General features: G+C 45.4%; 1 protein-coding gene across 1 annotated transcript in view; it reads right to left on the bottom strand.

The window, feature by feature from the left end:
- The window catches only part of MYOM3 (myomesin 3), a 145,018-nt gene that overhangs the window by 69,842 nt on the left and 54,922 nt on the right, over window positions 1–20,254 (bottom strand). Inside the window, exons 9-12 of the mRNA XM_040339383.1 lie at window positions 20,007–20,014; window positions 14,360–14,500; window positions 12,630–12,791; window positions 2,012–2,153 (exon numbers count right to left, since the gene is read on the bottom strand). Coding sequence (XP_040195317.1) covers window positions 2,012–2,153; window positions 12,630–12,791; window positions 14,360–14,500; window positions 20,007–20,014 — 453 coding nt within the window. The remainder of the gene's footprint in view (window positions 1–2,011; window positions 2,154–12,629; window positions 12,792–14,359; window positions 14,501–20,006; window positions 20,015–20,254) is intronic.

Genomic DNA, 20,254 nt, shown 5'->3' with positions numbered 1-20,254 from the left:
ATTGGTGCCTGTCTGTGGAAAAGTGCCCCAAGGGCCGCATAATGGCAAGCAAAGGCCCACATCTGGCCCCCGGGCCATAGTTTGGAGACCACTGATTTAGAGCAAAGAATAATTGAAATCCCTGTCAGTTTCTTGTCATCTGTGGGGTTGATTTACTAAAGACAAATAGACTGTGCATCTTTAAAGTGCATTAATTATTATAAAAATACTCAATCACATGCAAGGAAAATAAAATAAAACAGCCTTTTTTCATGCACATGATTGGATGATGGGTCTTCTCATCTTTGCTAAGCTCTGGAGCAAGTGCACTTACAGAGTGCACCTCTATTTGCAGATTGCACAGTCTACAGTATTTGCCTTTGATAAATCAACCCTTTTGTCTCATTGGCGAGGTTTGCCTTCTCTTTCTATCCTGTAAACACAACAGGAAGTTAGATGAGAATTGGGAACAATATAACTGATAAGAGTGCAGAACAGGCAGAGAGCACTGGAAATTATCAGCTCACAACATTTCTGACAGGATTAAAAGGATATTTTTTGCACTCATCATACCGATTTAAATAAAACACTTTCAATGATATATTTAAAGTGGAAGTAAAGACAAAACCTAACTAACTCTAAACTACTACTACTTTCACCCCCATTGTAAGCCTAATCTATCTAACCTTGTAAAGCAAAGATTGCTATACAGGCATACCCCACTTTTAAGTTCACAATAGGGTTTATTTACTATGCTGGAGGTACCTACCTGTTTTGCAGTTGCTCTGGTTCGGTCCCAGGCTGAGCTCTCAGTAGCGGCTTCAGTGTGTAGGAGAGGCAGCCAACAATGGAAGCCCTATAGCAGTGATGGTGGTGAACCTTGGCACTCCAGATGTTTTGGAACTACATTTGCCTTGATGCTCCACTACACTGCAGAGTGCCTGAGCATCATGGGAAATGTAGTTCTAAAACATCTGGGGTGACAAGGTTTGCTAACACTGCCCTATAGTAAGTCCATGGGTGAGGTCACTCCTTAGTCATTGTCGTCTGTCTCCTGCAGACAGACAGTGCTGCTGTAGACCAGCGGCTTTAGAATAGGTAAGTATAACAATCTTTTCTTTCGGGGTTAGATAGATTTGCCTTATAATGGGGGTGGGAGCAGATTTAGAGTTAGTTAGATACTTCCACTTTAACAAACTAAAAGAGAGCAAATAACAGAAGTCCGTTGTTAGGTTTACATACACTTTGGAGCAAATAGAAACAAGAAAATATCAAATCTTTTCATAAGATTTATCATATTGTGTGTGAATTACCTAAGATTAGGTGTCAAGCAGTTATATAAATAAGATTTCTGGTGAATTTGTTTTTTTCATTACAAACATATGTAGCGTGAAAATATTTCTACTGAAAAATCTCAGTAAACAATGCAGATACATGATGTTGAATTGTTTCTTATACTGATTTGAATGCAGTAAATGATCAGAAATTAGTCAGGAGGTGGTAGTCGGTACATCTTAATGTGCAGAATGATTGCCTTCTTAAACGCCGTACACACGATCGGAATTTCCGATGGAAAAAGTCAGACTGACTTTTTTCCGACTTTTTTCCGAGGAATTCCATTGGAGTTTAGATAGAGAACATGTTCTCTTTTACTCCAATGTGAGTTTGGCCGGGCAAAAGCCAGATCGTGTGTACGTTGCATAAGGCTTCATTCACAGGGCCATACTATAGCACATGGTAGTTTTTGCCTGTACCGTTAATTTCAATTTGGTCGTATTGGCTGCACAGACACAGCCACTGCCCCCAAGTTGACAGTCATGTGAGTGAACATTCATGGGATGTTGATTTACATCTTTTGTGATGAGTAACGTTTTTGATTTTATTTTGGCGACATGGCCAGAGATTTTGGTGCCTCTCTTTTTCATTAAAACATTTAAGAGATATGCATGATGGGCTTCTGGTGTCCCTTGCTAATCAAGAATGAGTGAGTGTAGTAATTATAATGGCAGTAAGTGTTTTCATATATACTTACCTCTCAATGTAGTAACCACACACAGGACTGCCTCTATCATCACTTGGAGGAATCCAAGATAACACTAGACAATCCATTTGTATATCATTACACTGCACACAAAGTGGTGATCCTGGCACACCGGCATTCTCTGGCTCAGCATCTATTTCATAATAAAAATATACAATGATGCCATTGTCAGTTTATAAAGCCACCAAAGACACTTTAAAGCTCCTTACCATTACTTTACTTTTCCCCAATTAATTATTACCTTATTTATTATTCTGTCAGATATGTATATCGCTCCAACAGGTAAGACAAAAAGAAATATGCAATTTGAGATATAAACCACTTTATTAACCACTTGCCGACCGTGTCGCGTACATTTACTGCAGCACAATGGCACCGCTGCACAAAATCCCGTACCTATACACAGCTGGCTCTCGCCGGCAGGGGGCACGCCTGTGCCCCCGCGGCGCTCACGACCATCAGATTCATTTCAGAACTGATCAATCTTCAGGTCCAGACCAATGATTTATATCCTGGACCTGCTGATCTGTTCTGGCGAATGAAATCCTCCCCCTGCCTGTAAGTGTAAACACAGGCAGGGGAAGTGATGTCAGAGTTCCTCGTGGAACTCTTTTTGTTTCAGAGACAGGAGAGAGAACATCATATAAAAAAGTAACATCTACACTAACACCAGTACATGTAGGTACACTTGTCACACCCTGATCACCCCCCCTAACGCCCCTCAGTTAACCCCTTTACTCAGGGCCGGCCCTATGATGGGACCGGGTGGTACCATGGGTACCAGGCAGCACTTTTAGGGGGCAGCATACTGATGCCCACCAGCCCGTTCCGCCAGCTCCGCTACCCAAATAAAATTGATGTCCTTTTTTTCCCACAAATAGAGCTTTCTTTTGGTGATATTTGATCACCTCTGCGGTTTTTATTTTTTGTGCTATAAATATATATATTTTTTATCTTTTTGCTATAATAAATATCCCCAAAATTTAGAAAAATAAACAATTTTCTTTAGTTTAGGCCAATATGTATTCTTCTACATATTTTTGGTACCAAAAAAAAAAAACACAATTAGCGTACATTGATTAGTTTGCGCAGTGCTTTAACTGGGCCGGAACGCGGCGGTACTCAGTACCGCCACTTCCAAAAATGGCCCTGAAGAGTACCAGCACCTCTCCGTGCGCCCAGTACGTGGGTTTCCCGTACCGGAACGCAGCCCCAGGCCAGGAATATGATGATCAGTGGCGGAACTACCGCCATAGCGACCCACGCGGGCGCTATGGGGCCCGCAGCCGAGTGGGGCCCGCTGATGGGGAGGCAGATCGGTGCGCTTTGACAGTTACAGAACCGATGCTGTGTATCTCTCCCTCCTGTCGGCATTATTTCTGTAACTGTCACAGCGCACCGATCTGCCTCCCTGTTCTAGCCACATGTGATCCTCCTATAGGTGCCTGGTCTCCCCCCAGCGCTGCCTGCTTTCCTCTCCCTAAAAGCTGGGGGACACTGTGAGAGCGGGGGAGGGCTTTCCTGTCTTAATGCACAGGCACTTCTGTGAACTGCCCAGGGGTCCTAGGTGCATGGGGGGCCTTTGAAGTTTCCTCCCAGCAGGTTCGGGCAGCAGTGGTAACAGGTCTCCTCACGTTGGCTTTACAGGTCAGTTCTGGCTGTGTCTGCAATGCTCTCTCTCTCTCCCTGGCATCTTCCTCCCTTCCTCAGCCACTATCTGGCCGGCCGTCCTGCTCCCTGTCATCCTCACACAGATCCATTCATCTTTGCCTGTCACACTGCTCCTCTCAGATGGTTGTTATCTCTCCCCCTCCCTTCCCTGACTTTTCCCTGCAGACACTTTACCTTCACACATGTGTGTGTGTGTCCCAGGATCTACAAACATTACAAATGTCTGGAACAGTGGCGGCTGGTGCTCAAAATTGGGGGGGGGGGGGGGCGCAAAAAAAAAAAAAATTGAAGCCTCACTGTCTGTGCCCATCACATGCAACCACTGTGCCATGCCACCAAATGCAGCCACTGTGCCATCAATTGTCACCACTGTGCCATGCCATCAAACAGCAACTGTGCCATCAATTGTCACCACTGTGCCATGCCATCAAACGCAGCTACTGTGCCATCAAACGCAGCCACTGTGCCATCAATTGTCACCACTGTGCCATGCCATCAAACGCAGTCACTGTGCCATGCCATCAAACGCGGCCACTGTTCCATCAATTGTCACCACTGTGCCATGCCATCAAATGCAGCCACTGTGCCCCTCAATTGTTGCCACTGTGCCAATTGTCACCACTGTGCCCTTTAATTGTCACCACTGTGCCCCATGATGCCACTGTGCCCATTGTCACCACTGTGCCCCATGATGCCACTGTGCCCATTGTCACCACCGTGCCCCATGATGCCACTGTGCCCATTGTCACCACTGTGCCCCATGATGCCACTGTGCCAATTGTCACCTCTGTGCCCTTTGTCACCACTGTGCCCCATGATGCCACTGTGCCCATTGTCGCCCCTTTCCCTGTAAAAAGCACTTACCTGAATTTAGCATTTATGTTCAGTAGCTCTTTCTACAGTAGCTCTTTTTCAGGGTACTTTCTAAGGGTATTTTCATGTTCAGTATTGGGGGGGGGGGAACACCGGCGCCTAATAGAGTACCGGAATTTCTTTTGGCTCACTTAAAGCACTGAGTTTGCGCAAAAGACATTGTGGCCGCCGGCAATTCACAGGTCCCTTTATACTCCTGGATACATGTATAGAGCCATGGCAGGACCTTTTATACGCCTATGTGCATGTATAGAGCCATGACAGGCCCTTTTTATACATCTATAGAGCCATGACAGGCCCTCGTTATACTCCTTTATACATGTATAGAGCCATGACAGGTCCTCTTTATACTCCTATATACATTTATAGAGCCATGGCAGGTCCTCTTTATATTCCTTTACATGTAAAGAGTCTCGACAGGTCCTCTATATACATGTATAGAGCCATGACAGGTCCTCTTTATACTTCTTTATACATGTATAGAGCCATGACAGGTTCTCTTTTTACATCTATAGAGCCATGACAGGCCCTCGTTATACTCCTTTATACATGTATAGAGCCATGTCAAGTACTCTTTATAGTCCTATATACATTTATAGAGCCATGACAGGTCCTCTTGATATTCCTTTACATGTAAAGAGTAATGACAGGTCCTCTATATACATGTATAGAGCAATGACAGGTCCTCTTTATACTCCTTTTTACATGTATAGAGCCATGACGGGTCCCCTTTAGTTATCATTATATAAAATAATGAATGTGGGGGCCTTTTGGTTGGCATGATTTTTTTTCTGGGGGGGGGGGGGGGGCAGCATTTTATTCTTGGTCCCAGGCAGCACAATGTCTTGGGCCGGCACTGCCTTTACTCCCGGTCACAGTGTCACCCAATGCAGTTGTCAGATTTTTAACTGATCACTGTACTGGTGTCATTTGTGACACTAATCAGCATTAGGGCAGTTAGCGATAGGACCAGGTAGCTTTAGGGTACCCCCGCAATAAAGGTTTAACCCCTTGATTACCCCCTGTCACCAGCGATCACCGCATTAGTGTTGCAGGTGACGCTGGTTAGTTAGTTATTTTTTTATAGCATCAGGGTACCCGCCGTATATTACCTAAATAAAGGTATAACCCCCTGATCACCTGGCGGGTGATATCAGTTTAGTGCCAGTAGCGCTAACACCCACGCACGCACCTCCCTTAGTAGTATAGTGTCTGAACAGATCAATATCTGATCAGATCTATACTAGCATCCCCAGTAGTTTAGGGTTCCCAAAAACGCAGTGTTAGCGGGATCAGCCCAGATACTTGCTAGCACCCGCATTTAGCCCCTCCGCCCAGCCCAGCCCAGCCCACCCAAGTGCAGTATCAATCGATCACTGTCACTTACAAAACACTAAACACATAACTGCAGCGTTCGCAGAGTCAGGCCTGATCCCTGCGAACGCTAAAGTTTTTTTGGTAGCTTTGAAGCAGTACCTGACATTGAGGTGCTATTTTTACTATGAGTCTCACTACTGTACCAGTAAATTTAGAGGCCACAATGTCCATTCATCCTTCTGGTGAACTGGCAAGCACCAGTGGCCTAGTACTTCCTGGTTGTAGTCAAACCAGCACTGCAGTATCACGTGGTGACGTGGCAAATCCCATAAGTGCAGTTCAAGCTGGTGAGGTGTCCAGTGTCCCGCTGCCACCAAGAAGATACCAAGAAGACAAAGACAGGCCCGTCGAGCCCATAGTGCCCTTCCTGCTGCATTTGCCAATCCGAATTTGGGAGCCCACCACTTCTGCAGCACCCGTACTTCCCCCATTCACTGGCCAACTCGGAATTCAGGTGGAAACAGTTAATTTTAAGTCACTTGATTTTTATTCGCTGTTTTTAACAGAAGATCTCTATAGATCTTTTGTGGACCAAAGCAATTTGTTTGCTGGTCAATTCATCGCTGCTAATCCCCAGTTGACCCTTGCCAGAGATTGGAGACATATCACGGTCTCCGAATTTAAGACCTTCCTGGGCCTATCCCTCCTCATGGGCATAACTAAAAATAGTTGCTGTCATATTGGTCCACTGACCCAATTCACACCCGTATTCTCTGCTTGCATGACCAGGGCACGATGCGAACAGATTTTGCGGTTCATGCATTTCAATGACAATGAACGTCCTCGGGGTGACCCTGAATACGATCGGGTCTACAAAATTTTTCCCATCGTAAACCACTTCAACCAACAATTTGCAGCCTTGTTTACTTCCTATCAAGTTGTCTGTGTTGATGAGTCCCTGATTAAGGTTTCTGGCCGCTTGTCATTCAAACAGTATCTTCCCAGCAAGCGTGCCAGATATGGGATCACGATGTATAAGCTCTGTGACAGGGCAACAGGCTATACATATAGTTTTATGGTTTAGGAGGGAAGAGATAGTTATGCAGAGACGGAGAACTGCCCAGACTACATAGGGAGCGCTGGTAAGATTGTGTGGGACTTGGTGTCACCCTTATTCGGAAAGGGGTACCACTTGTATGTGGGCAATTATTACACAAGCATGCCACTTTTTAGTCACTTGTTGGACCATGGAATTGGCACATGTGGCACTGTGCGATCTAATCACTGGGGCTTACCCCAGGGGCTTGTAGATTCCCATTCTAGGCTGGGAGAGAGAGCCTGCTTGAGATGTAATAATTTGCTCGCTGTGAAGTGAAGGGGTAATAAGAATGTTTTTGTTCTGTCCTCCCTTCACTCAGACACGACAGTCCAAATTCAAACGGCGACTGGTGTTGTGGAGAAAACCCCCTGTGTCCACGAATACAACCTTAATATGGGAGGGGTGGACCTCAATGACCAGTTGATGGTGCCGTACATAATTGCCCGTAAGGCCAGATGCTGGTACAAAAAAGTGTCTGTATACTTATTCAGATTGGCTCCGCTGAACGCATATGTGCTATACAAAACTTCAGGACGAACTGGATCCTTCCTTAAAGGGGTGTTCCAGCCTTTTTTTAAGTTTATTAAAAGTCAGCGGCTACAAAAAGTGTAGCTGCTGGCTTTTAATAAACAGACACTTACCTGCTCCACGGTTCCAGCGACGCGCCGGCCAGGGCTCCGCTCCTCGCCCCCCCTCGCCGGCCGGCGTCTTCATTCCTAGTGTGGGCACCCGGCAGTGACAGCTTTCAGCTTCACGGCCGGGCACCCACTGCGCATACCTCATAGGCCGGCCTCTCCATAGGCTATCCCCTCCTCAGTCCATCAGACTTATCCACCTTACCAAGCACTCAGTGTCTGCCACCCCTCTCTGCCAATCCCTACACTGGCTCCTAATTGCCCAGCAAATTTAATTAAAAATACTATCCACAACATACAAAGCAATTCACAACTCTTCCCCGAGCTACATCACCAACCTTGTCTCCAAATATCACCCAACCCCTCCTCTCCGCTCCTCTCAAGACCTCCTACTCTCAAGCTCCCTTGTCTCCTTCTCCCATGCTTGTCTCCAGGATTTTTCCAGAGCCTCTCCTATCCTCTGGAACTCTCTACCTCAAACTGTCCGGCTATCTCCTACTCTAGCTGCCTTCAGGCAATCCCTGAAATCTCATCTCTTCAGGGAAGCCTATCACGCCTCCAGCTAATCTTTTACCACTTCCATCAGCTCATTGCCCACAGTAATGACCTTTTGTACCACCTGCCCCACCTTATTCCATTGTAAGCTCTTCTGAGCAGGGCCTTTAATCCTCTTGTATTGTATTGTAACTGTATTGTCTCCCATTTATATTGTAAAGCACTGTGTAAACTGTTGCCGCTATATAAAACCTGTATTATAATAATAATAATACTTAATTTCATCATTTGAGAAAATAATTATGCTGCATTACTTTCATTACCATGCGTGTCTATGTATTCATAAAAGTTTTTATTGCACTTGTCTGTGGACTTTGCCACGGTTTTATTGTACTATCAATTTTGTTGTATTATCAGGGTATTTTAAACAGGAAAGTCAGTTCACAAAAAATGATTTTACACATTTATGATACGTTTTAAAATATCCCTGGTTTCTGGCTTGTTTTACCAGTGAGTTTTATTAGGTATTTATCGAATCCAGAAAAAATAGCCATTCTATGTTGATAATATAAAATTTAATTTCATAAAACAATAGACAAGCATATCAATACAAATTATTAACTCTCTGAGATTCTGTGTGATGTTGCAACAGCTGTGGATTTTTTTCAAAATGCTTCTGAAGCTTAATTATTGTGTGTGTGTGTGTGTATATATATATATATATATATATATATATATATAAACATGGTATATGTATATATAGTATTGGTATTAAACAAAACATGTGGCTTTGTTACTACTTAAATAGAAACATTAAAACAATGTATAAAATATACCATAGTGGTGAAAAGGAGATGGAATATTGTAATGAAATAGAAGAGAGCAAAACTCAAAAATCTTTACTACATGCTTTGTTTGCATGTTACATGCTGTAAGCTTTATCTGTACTGTGATTGATCTTCTTCTCTAAGAGATAAGAGAATTTCATATTGAGTTCATAAACCTCTGGGTAAAGAGGTTAAAGGGTAACTTGGTGTTACAACTAGACTGGTGTTCTAGCACACTAGTGTCAACAGTACATCATGGGATTTTTTCGATTGTTGCAGTCTCATAGCAAATTCCATTTTATTTTACTTTAATTAACAATTTTCCCCACAGATTTCTCAAATTGAAGCCCAGCAAAAGTGACGTGGTGCTTACAATGTTTGCCTTTTATTCCTATTGTTAAAATCTCTTTATTCCAGTTTTTCCTAACTACCCAAGCTCCCCTTACAGTGTTATAGCTTGGCATAACTCATGACATGGCCATTTTTGCTGGACAGCCTGCAAAGAATCTTATAATGATTTCTGTCATTTAATTTATTAACCACATACATTATCTCACAAAAGTGAGTACACCCCTCACATTTTTGTAAATATTTTATTATATCTTTTCATGTGACAACACTGAAGAAATTACACTTTGCTACAATGTAAAGTAGAGAGTGTACAGCTTGTATAACAGTGTAAGTTTGTTGTCCCCACAGCCATTAATGTCTAAACTGCTGGCAACAAAAGTGAGTACACCCCTAAGTGAAAATGTCCAAATTGGGCCCAATTAGCCAATATTCCTCCCCGATGTCTTGTGACTCATTAGTGTTACAAGGTCTCAGGTGTGAATGGGGAGCAGGTGTGTTAAATGTGGTGTTTTTCGCTCTCACTCTCTCATACTGGTCACTGGAAGTTCAACATGGCACCTCATGGCAAAGAACTTTCTGAGGATTTGAAAAATTAATTGTTGCTCTACATAAAGATGGCCTAGGCTCTAAGAAGATTGCCAAGACCCTGAAATTGAGTTGCAGCATGGTGGCCAAGACCACACAGCAGTTTAACAGTATAGGTTCCACTCAGAACAGGTCTCGCCATGGTCGATCAAAGAAGTTGAGTGCACGTGCTCAGCGTCATATCCAGAGGTTGTCTTTGGGAAATAGACTTATGAGTGCTGCCAGCATTGCTGCAGAGGTTGAAGGGGTGCGTAATAAGCCTGTAAGTGCTCAGACCATACGCCGCACACTGCATCAAATTGGTCTGCATGGCTGTCGTCCCAGAAGGAAGCCTCTTCTAAAGTTGATGCACAAGAAAGTCTGCAAACAGTTTGCTGAAGACAAGCAGACTAAGGACATGGATTACTGGAACCTGATGAGAGCAAGATAAACGTATTTGGTTCAGATGGCGTCAAGCATGTGTGACGGCAACCAGGTGAGGAGTACAAAGACAAGTGTGTCTTGTCTCCAGTCAAGCATGGTGGTGAGAGTGTCATGGTCTGGGGCTGCTTGAGTGCTTTTGGCACTGGGGAGATACAGTTCATTGAGGGAACCATGAATGCCAACATGTACTGTGACATACTGAAGGAGACTGGGCCACAGGGCAGTATTTCAACATGATAACAACCCCAAACACACCTCCAAGACAACCACTGCCTTGCTAAAGAAGCTGAGGGTAAAGCTGATGGACAGGCCAAACATGTCTCCCGACCTAAACGCTATTAAGCATCTGTTGGGCATCCTCAAACGGAAAGTGGAGGAGGGCAAGGTCTCTAACATCCACCAGCTCTGTGATGTCGTCATGGAGAAGTGGAAGAAAACTACATGCCCAAGAGGGTTAAGGCAGTGCTGAAAAATAATGGTGGCCACACAAAATATTGACACTTTGGGCCCAATTTGGACATTTCACTTAGGGGTGTACTCAATTATGTTGCCAGTGATTTAGACATTAATAGCTGTGTGTTGAGTTATTTTGAGGGGACAAAAAATGTACACTGTTATACAAGCTGTACACTCACTACTTTACATGGTAGTAAAGTGTAATTTATTCAGTGTTGTCACATGAAAAGATATAATAAAATATTTCCAAAAATTTTAGGGTGTGTACTCACTTTTGTGAGATACTGTATATAGTCATATTTATATATCGTCAATGATTTCACCTGGGAAAAATACAGATTACTATAAGCCCCCTGTGTAATATTCCTATCTCTCCACCGGGGCTCCTGTAATATTCCTATCTCTCCACCAGGGCCCCGACATCTCCACCAACTCCGGCGCAGGGTGATGGCCTCACAGCGACCTCACCTGGCTCCTCCTCGTATCCCTATTTAAACAGCCGACGCCTATTGCTTGATGTTCGTTCTAGGAACCTGATGCCAGGCAAATAGCTCCAGTAGCTGACGGCTGCCTTCCTTCACTGTTGGGCCGGATAGAGCCCCGACTTCGATCTCCCTATTGGGCCGGACAGAGCCCCGACTGCCATCTTCTTTTTGGGCTGGACAGAGCCCCTCCAACTACCAACAATTGGTCCAGATAGAGCCCCTCCAACTTCCAGCTTTCGGGCCGGACAGAGCCCCTTCTATGCTGGTAGTCAGAGGCTCTCAACTGCCCTATCCTCAGTCAGCCTACTCTACAGGCAGAATCTCTTACCTTCACCACTACTCCAAGCTGATCAGTATATCTCTCCAGAAGCCACTGGGTGGCACTAACAACAGAAGACAACTCACAGCAAGTATCCCTACGTTCACGATAAACTGTATTCCGGTGTCCTGCTACTATACTTAAGCTAACCCTGATGTATTACCAGACTAAATAAAACCACTTACATTCCAAATTATCTGAGTCTTCCTATCTCATCTCTGCCAAATTAAAGTTAACTGTTAAGAATACCATATTCATAGACTTCCAAAGCTGTGATCCTCACCACCCATTATAGTAACTCTGCCTGAAGCATTACACAGGGTTGTGGTAAAGAGGCCCTTGTCCTCATTATCAAGAGGACAATGTGCTTTGCCAGGGATGCCTTCTTCTGGCAAGGTACACCCCCATGTTGAGGACATGTGACCTGCTATGGTTTGGAGTGTGGGGGTACACATGTTTGTCCCCTCCCCTCTTTCTGGGTCACTTTTTTTTCTTGATTTCTGCATGGGGTTTCCCCATAAAATGCATACAAGAATGTCTAATATAGAATTTAGGGGGTCCTCTCGCCATTTTTTTTGCGCAGAGTCCTTATTAAAATTCATACCAGACCTGAGGAGCCTGCTAAATGTTGAGGTGTTTGTTGAAACCCCTGAACAGCCAAGGTTTGGTCCGAACTTGTGTTTAAAATGTACCTTAAGCTCATCCATAGCTGACAGGAGGAAGCAACAGAATGACAAAGAAATGAGCTTACCTGTCTGCTGCTTCTTTTTTCACTGTTCAGTCACATTGCGAGAAAATGATCTGCAAGTATTACTGAGCTGCATCAGAGAAAGATCAGGTTCCCTAACCTACCAGACAGGGCTGTGTTGTGTTGCATAGGTGTGTACTCCTCAGGACTGGATAGTCAAAAACACAAACCGTTTAGCAGGTAAAATAACTCTCCTAGATGTATTTCATCTGTGTAGCTATTTGTCTGGAGTTCAGCTTTAACTATATGAAAATTCAAAACCATTTCTTATAATTAATCTTAAGGAGCAGGTTATAGAAAAAGGTGCATTTCTTTTTCAGCTCACCTCTTACAAACATATAGGCAGTTTGCTCCTGGTGACCAGATGCAGCAGGCACACTGATCGTATAGAATCCTTCTTCTTCTTTGAAAGCCGGGGATCCACGAAGAGAAATTTCACACCCCTTACAAATTATTTCTCTGTGTTCTGCCTCTTTTAGTGGTGTTCCTGATAAAATGAAAAGGAAAATAAAAAAATTGTGATATTATAACTACTTAGGGCTTGTTCACACCAGAAAGTGCTGGAAATCCTTGTTCTGTGTGTGTTTCCTAGACTATGTTCAAAATGCACTGGGTGGGCGATCTGCTGCCAATGTCAGTTATTCCTAATGACACCCCAAACACAGATCGCAAACAGTACCCCATGCGATTTGGATGCAATGAGTTGCACAGGAATGCAGACTGAGTTCCTGTGCGATTTAGGTGTAAACCGACCATAAAGGAAACACACGCTGAGCCTGCTAATGTTAATCTCTGGCCTCTGGTCAGCATTTTTCTAAAGAGATTGTTACTCATATTCCTTGCATCAAAGACTTTATTTAATACCAGCAACATTTTATATTAGACAAGTACACTATTTTTCTCTGTTTTCTGTATGTAAACCTTAAAGGGGCTGTAAACCCTCAGGGTTTTTCACCTTAATGCATTCCCCTTCTATGCATTAAGGTGAAAAACCTTTTGTGCTGCAGCACCCCCCCCCTTTTTTTTTCTTACCTGAGCCCAATCGTTCCAGCGACGGGGACAAGCACATAAGCACATCATCTCCAGCTCCTCCTCATTGGATAGATTGATAGCAGCAGGAGCCATTGGCTCCCATTGCTTTCAATCAAATTCAGAGACACGGAGCTGGGGGGCGGGGCCAAGTCCTGCTGTCTGTGTCAAGGGATGTAGCAGCAGTACTCAGGAGCACGCCTGCATGAGGGCCCCAGTGGAATGCGGCTCTTCGAGGGGGCACTCGAGAAAAGAAGGAGCCAGGAGCTCTGCGGGGGGACCCCAGAAGAGGAGGATCAGGGCCACTCAGTGCAAAACCCTTGCACAGAGGAGGTAAGTATAACATGTTTGTTATTTAAAAAAAAAACAACAAAGCTTTACAATCACTTTAGTGCGAATATTAGGTAATTCTTAATCCTCATTGCAAAGTTTTATTCTGACAAAGCCATCCATGAGGCAGGTTGCTTCTTTAGATAATCCATAATGCTTTGGGAATTCTTTGTCATTAAATGTGTATTTGCAAAAGAAAGCTTGCAAACATATAGTAGAAACAAACACAGATAAACGACTATTATTACTTCTAATAAAAGTCAAAATAACATTGACCCAAAACCAGTGTATGAGTTTAAAGAGGATCTCCAGTCAGTTGTGAAATAATTAAAAGACAGTAGCTACAAATACTGTAGCTGCTGACTTTTAACATACAGACACTTATCAGCACAGGAAACTAGTGCTGTCATCACCTGGGCCGGTTCTTCGCTGATCTTCAGGTCCCCGGTGCTGCTATCTTGCTTGTGGGAAGCCATTTGTGACTTCCTTTCACAGTTGGAGATGTGTTCCACTCTCTCAATGATCCCACAGTCTCCTGGGGGGGGGGGAAATGACATGTCCCAGGAGGTTGCGGGCCAGGGGGGCAACTTCTTCACTCAATAATTCTTGATATACATTATTTCTTCTTGTTCGGTTTCTGTTTTTTTTTTTTTTTATGACCTTTTTTTTTTATTACATATAGGAAAATGTACATACCATCCATAAACCACTGGACACTTGGCTTGTGTCTCTCCAGGCTGGAGGACACAGAACAGGACAAGACAAATGATTCCTTCTCTTTGGTAAACACAGGCCTCAAGACACTGGTGAACTCTCCTTCATAGGGTGGCAATAAAGCTGCAAAGTAAAATAAAGAGTTTAGGCTCAATTCTACTATATTAAAGGAACTTATTTTTACAATGTCCAAGGTGGAATGCATTACAGCTATCCATTGTTGATCATTGTGTAATATTAGGTTGCATTTCATAATCAGATTGGTGTGCTTAACATCTAGTGATAATACTGCATGTGATTTTGCAAATTTGGTGACTAGGCTGTGGGGCAAACGAGTTAGCTGTTAAAAGCTAAATTTACAGAATACTGATATTTCAATTTTGCTTGTTTGCCGACAAGTGAAATTAGGTTAAATCCCCAAAACTATTAAGAGCTGTAGTGGGGAGACATTCCCACCAGAATTCTGTTTATGAAGACCTTAAAAGGGGTATTCTAGAGATACAAGGAACTTTCAGGTAATTAAAGCAGCTACACTCCAACTGAGTACCACAAACCAAAAATGCTATTTAATTCTTTTTTAATATTTAAGGCAACTCATCCATCCATCTATGTCTCAATTCTTTATTTAGCTGAGAACTCACTTTAAAAAATACCTCCTAGCATTTCTGACCGTGGCCATCTTGAGTAAGGACAGATGATTAGTGTAGCATTTACTTCCTGAAATCCATCTGCCCTTAGCTCAGGTATGCAGGCAGGAGGGTGTTCTTAGCTGAGAAAACCCCTCCTGCAGACTTCTGGGATGTATGACATCATTTGGCTAGGTTTGGAAACCAGGAAGCAACTGAGGAAATGTTAATTTTTTTTCAAAACAATTAAATATAATATGCTTTCCTATCTATAGCATTTACTAATGTTATCAACACAAGGACTATAGTCAATGTTGATTAAGAGAGCGAAGTTCCGCTTTAAATAAGTGTTGCGCCTATATACCTTACAGTACTGGTGCTAGCTAAATTTATGTGTAGATCAGAGTGTAGTTAAACTCTGATCCAGATTGTTAGTAACAAAATGCGTTCTCTGTCTCAGCTTGGCTGTGCTGTGGGCCCATTCTGCGGTACTGGGGTGTTCTTCCAGCCCCGGTGCTTCAGGTGGCAGCAGTGGAGTCAAGGTTTGGGTACTCTTCCCAGCAGCCAATCACGGGGTTTGTCCTCGCTGTGCATGCTGGGGAGGGGTATTTATGGGGCAGACACCATTGGTTCTGGGTTTTCTTCTTCCAGTGTGGCACCCACATTTAGGGGCGCCCCGGCGTTATGTCCTACCTGGCCGGGGCGTGCGTGCCATGCAGTGTTCCTGGTTCCGGGGCCATGCTGACCCGGAGCATCTGAACAGCGACAGGGACCCAGTGAGTGACTGGGTTTCCATTCGTGAAGATCCCAAGCTGTACTGCTGTTCAGTGGGGAGTTGGTCTTAGGGGCGCCAAAAGGGCCTGGATAAACCACCGGGGATCAAGGTAGCCGGACACCAAGGGATTGATCACCTGTCGGTCCGTACCTGGGCGGCAAGTTGAAGGAGATCCAGATGTAACATAATTAAGGAGACATATCTACAATAATTCAACCCAGAGGGGACCTGTGGCAGAGGTATCTTCTAAAGCAGTGATATGCAATTAGCGGACCTCCAGCTGTTGCAAAACTACAAGTCCCATCATGCCTCTGCCTCTGGGTGTCATGCGTGTGGCTGTGACCGTCTTGCAATGCCTCATGGGACTTGTAGTTCTGCAACAGCTGGAGGTCCGCTAATTGCATATCCCTGTTCTAAAGGGCTCATTGAGAGTGGTCTGTGGCAGAGACTTTCTCCCAAGTTCACCAAGGAGGGTCTGTGGCAGAGACTTCATCCTATAATTGTCCGAGTGATACTCCGGCTACCAGGTCAGTGAGAGAAGCCTGTCCGGGTACACTAACCCATTCCGGCGGGAGTGGTGAAGAGAAGTGTTACGTTTGGGAGCAGGACTGTTCCCTATCATTATGCCTGAATCTGCTATTCTCCTATCTTCTTCTTCAGCTTTACTTTCCTCACCACAAGTTTACTGTTTTTACCCGGCTGGGTAATAAAGAGCACAGCAAAGAGCACCTGTCTGGACATTCCTTTACTTCTACTACATGCAATACGCATCATTCACCCCTAGGAATTTGGGAGGAGCCATGAGGTTACACGCCGCCCAAAGATCCAGCAGCTCCAATAGGGGTAATGCTACAGAAGTATCACCAGACATTTAAAATAGAGATGAGCTTGATGTTCGGGTTCAACATAAGTTTGACTCGAACATCGGGAGTTCGTCCGTTCACCAAACATTATGGGATGTTCGCGGGACGTTCGAGCACCATGAAATGCCCCATAATGCACTGTGAGATTGCAGTGCATTGCTGTATGATGATTAGCCAAAGCATGCAACTGACCTGCATGCTTTGGCCAATTACAGCACGCTCTGCTGAGAGAGCCATTATTGGCCAAAGGCAGGCTGCTTACATAGCGGCTGTGTGTAGTGCTGTTGGCGTGGACAGAGAGATAGTTTGCGTTAGATTAAACAGGCAGGTTATTCAGTTAGTGGCAGTGTATTTGATATATATATACAGTCAGTGTAGTATATATGTATATATATATATATAAATATTCTATGTAGTGCCCCCTTACTTACAGTATAGGCGCTAAGCCAAAGTTTGTGGGGAATGGGAGGATTAGTTTACTCCCATTCACAATTTATTGAAATTTGGGCTGTTGTCAATTCAGAACTGTCCTGTGGGTCAGTCTGCGCTCCAGGGGTGTGTTACCACCCCTGGGCAACAGTTGGCGCTAGAGGGGTTCTGACGGACCCACCTTCCCCAGCAGCCAATCAGAGGAGGTGTTTTCCTCATTTGGGCATGCTGGGGGGGTATATCTGTGGCATCGGCCATTAGCTGTTCTGTTCTGTGCGGGGCCCGAGTTCCAGTTGCAGGATCCACCTTCATGGTGTGTGCATCCATGGGCCCCACCACCGTGGCCTACTGCACCGAGGTTGCGCACTATGCAGAGCCTCGACCTAACACTGAGAGAGGCCCCAGCTGCTTGCTGGGTCCCAAACCCTCTGCTGAGAGGATCCTAAGCTGAGAGCTGTGCGATGGGTATCGGCCCGGGGAGACCCTGGAACTAGGGGTTGTCCAAGAGGCATAGACGAACCATCGGAGATCCAGTCACCACACTACATGACAGGTATGCTTAAAGCTGTCAATTGGTGACACTATTTGAACTGTCTGGGAGGATTCATTCAACCTAATTTCTTATATTTCAAATTGCAAAAAAGCCTGTGGCAGAGGCCTGTTTCCTCCCAGCGATTTACAAGTGGCGCTCCTGCTGCCAGGCCTGTGATAGTTGCCTGTCCGGGGGCACTTTACCCACTCTAGCTGGAGTGGCGACGAGTTGAGCTTTATTATTGCTGAGAGCGGGTTTGCTCTCCTTCATATCCAAGGCCTGATACCAAAGTTCTCTCCTTGCTCATCAACCTTTCTCTATTGTGTGCCATGTTGATGTTGGCCGTGTCGGGCCTTGGAATAAAGCATTGAACGCTTATTTGCTGTCTGGACACTCACTCTTTATCTACACTCACAAGCATCACCCTAGAGAAAAACAAGAGGGCAACTCAGTACGCCGATCCCAAACTAATCAGCGGCTCCTTCGGGGGTGAGCGCTACACGTGGGGGCTCGTCCGGGATTTGGCTGTTGCCCTTGACAACCAGAGGAAATAGTGAGTGCAATTTACTAAAGAGCGAAGAGTGTTCGGTGTCGTGTGTGAACTGTCCGGCAGCGAGGGAGTTAACCTCGCACCGCTAAGCTTGGGCGTACGTGGAGCACAGCACGCGCCTGCAACGTGTCCGGACAGGTTCTTCCAGGTGGGAGGAGTCACCCTCCCCTGCGTGCAACGTGCAGGGCGGTTTCGTGCCAAACAGCAGTACGCCGCCCATCTATTAAGAGGAGGGAGAACCGCGTAGCAATGTCTGCCTTTTTGCAACCGAGGGGTGCTGCCCCGCAACATAGGTCACCGACCCCTCAGCCTTCAGTGTGTTCTCACCATCCGGGGTGCCGGTGACTGACACTGGTGTTCGCTTGTCTGCGCAAGGACAGTTCATTCTCTTGTCCAGTAGAGGAACAGAGATGCTAGGTTTGATCTGTCCGCGCTGTGGGGACCTGTCTGTGAAAGTCCAACCCTTTTCCAGATGTCAGCGGTGCCAGGCCTACCTATTTGTGGCCATTTCACCCAAGCAGCCCCCCAAGGGGTATCGGGTGAATTTCATTACTGCAACCCTCACCGCGGAAGAAGAGCCGGTCTGGCCGGAATCCTCCCCCTCGGTGGTAGCTGTGGAACCAAAAGTCTGGGACCCTGACGTGATTTCAGTGTCATCCAACCTGACTCTGCCCTTAGCCGCCTCACCATCTACCTCATTGGAGGCAAGCCTTGGGGAAAACCCGGACTTAGAAAGCGTTTTCTCTAGCGTGACAAGTTCATCGGATGTGACAAGTACCCAGGGCGATACCCCCTCGGAGACGACCGAAACTTCCTCAGCGGTCTCCGAGGGGCGCAGGCCCACCGAAAGAGGACTCACTCCAGTCTCCGGAGGCTGTGGTCGAGGCCTACCTGCTAGATGCTTTTCGCCAGAACGGCTGGAAGGCCTTCCGGTGGCCAAACCCTGCGGTCCCCTGTCGGCCGGGGAGTGGCATTTGACTGACTTTAACCTACTACCAGACGAATCTATGGTCATTGATTGTGACCTCCCTGATCGCCTCCCTGAGTCCCGTCTCTCGGAGTCGCGGAACTTGGAGGAACCTAACGCTTCTGAGAACACTCAGAGGGAAAAGATCCGCTTCGGCAGGGGCAAACCCAGTGGAGCCCACCAGCCATCCGAAGACGCTTCAATCCTAACCTGGGGAGTCGGTAAGTTAGATCCTGTGTCTGTTATTGCGCTCACTGCCCCCATGCCTATTATTGTTCCTGCTCTTAGAAGGGCACCGGACGCTTTGGTGTTACCGGGATGCGGTGACCCAAAAACTCTGCCCAGATTTGCTTGTTTACAACGTGTGGTGGTTCAGAAAGGTTGCCACCGAATACGGGTATGAATACCCATATGTTCCCCCCCTCTTCTTTACCAGACTGATCAGGAGCGGGAGGTTTCGTGCCAAAAGGCTATTTGGGTGCACTTGAAGGCACCTCACATCTTAGAGGGTGCTGATCCACGGATTCCCAGTTTAAACTTGAAGTCTGATCGCTGCCGACGAGATTGGAGCTGGGGCCGACACATCTACCGGGACCGGGTTGTGTTGAAGGAAGATCAGACCTTCACGGGTGAAATCTACTACCTCAAGGGGGGATATTATTTGGTTGCCAGACCCCCGGTTCTATAAGTGAAGTGCATGCGGACTTTGCATGACTTGTTAGTTTTGCGGAAGCATTGGACAAGGACTTTGCTCCCACTCTCTTGGATTGTCCCAGTTACCCTATTGCCCCTGCTCCTCCAGAACCACTTGTACTTTCTTGTGCAGGACTCCTTGGGAGGGAAGGAGACTTTGCGTTCAGACGTGAGCGTGCAGTCTTAATCCTAACCTCGGAGGCTGTAAAATATTATTACAAATTATATGGATATGTCAGGATGCATGTTTTTTTTTTTATAATACAGGTTTTTATTTCTGGACCCACCTGTCATCGATACTGCAGAGAATGGGCAGCTAGATAGCAGGGTTGTGTATGTCATGTATATATTGCAATACAATATTTACAAATGTTTTCTCTTTCCTACTTTTCTGTCTGGTTCGGTATCAGGTCAGCATTCGGGCTTGAATGCTTTAGGACAC

Source organism: Rana temporaria, chromosome 2 (genome assembly GCF_905171775.1).
Source record: "Rana temporaria chromosome 2, aRanTem1.1, whole genome shotgun sequence".
Taxonomy (NCBI): Eukaryota; Metazoa; Chordata; class Amphibia; order Anura; family Ranidae; genus Rana; species Rana temporaria.
This window is presented reverse-complemented; position numbering and strand designations above follow the sequence as displayed.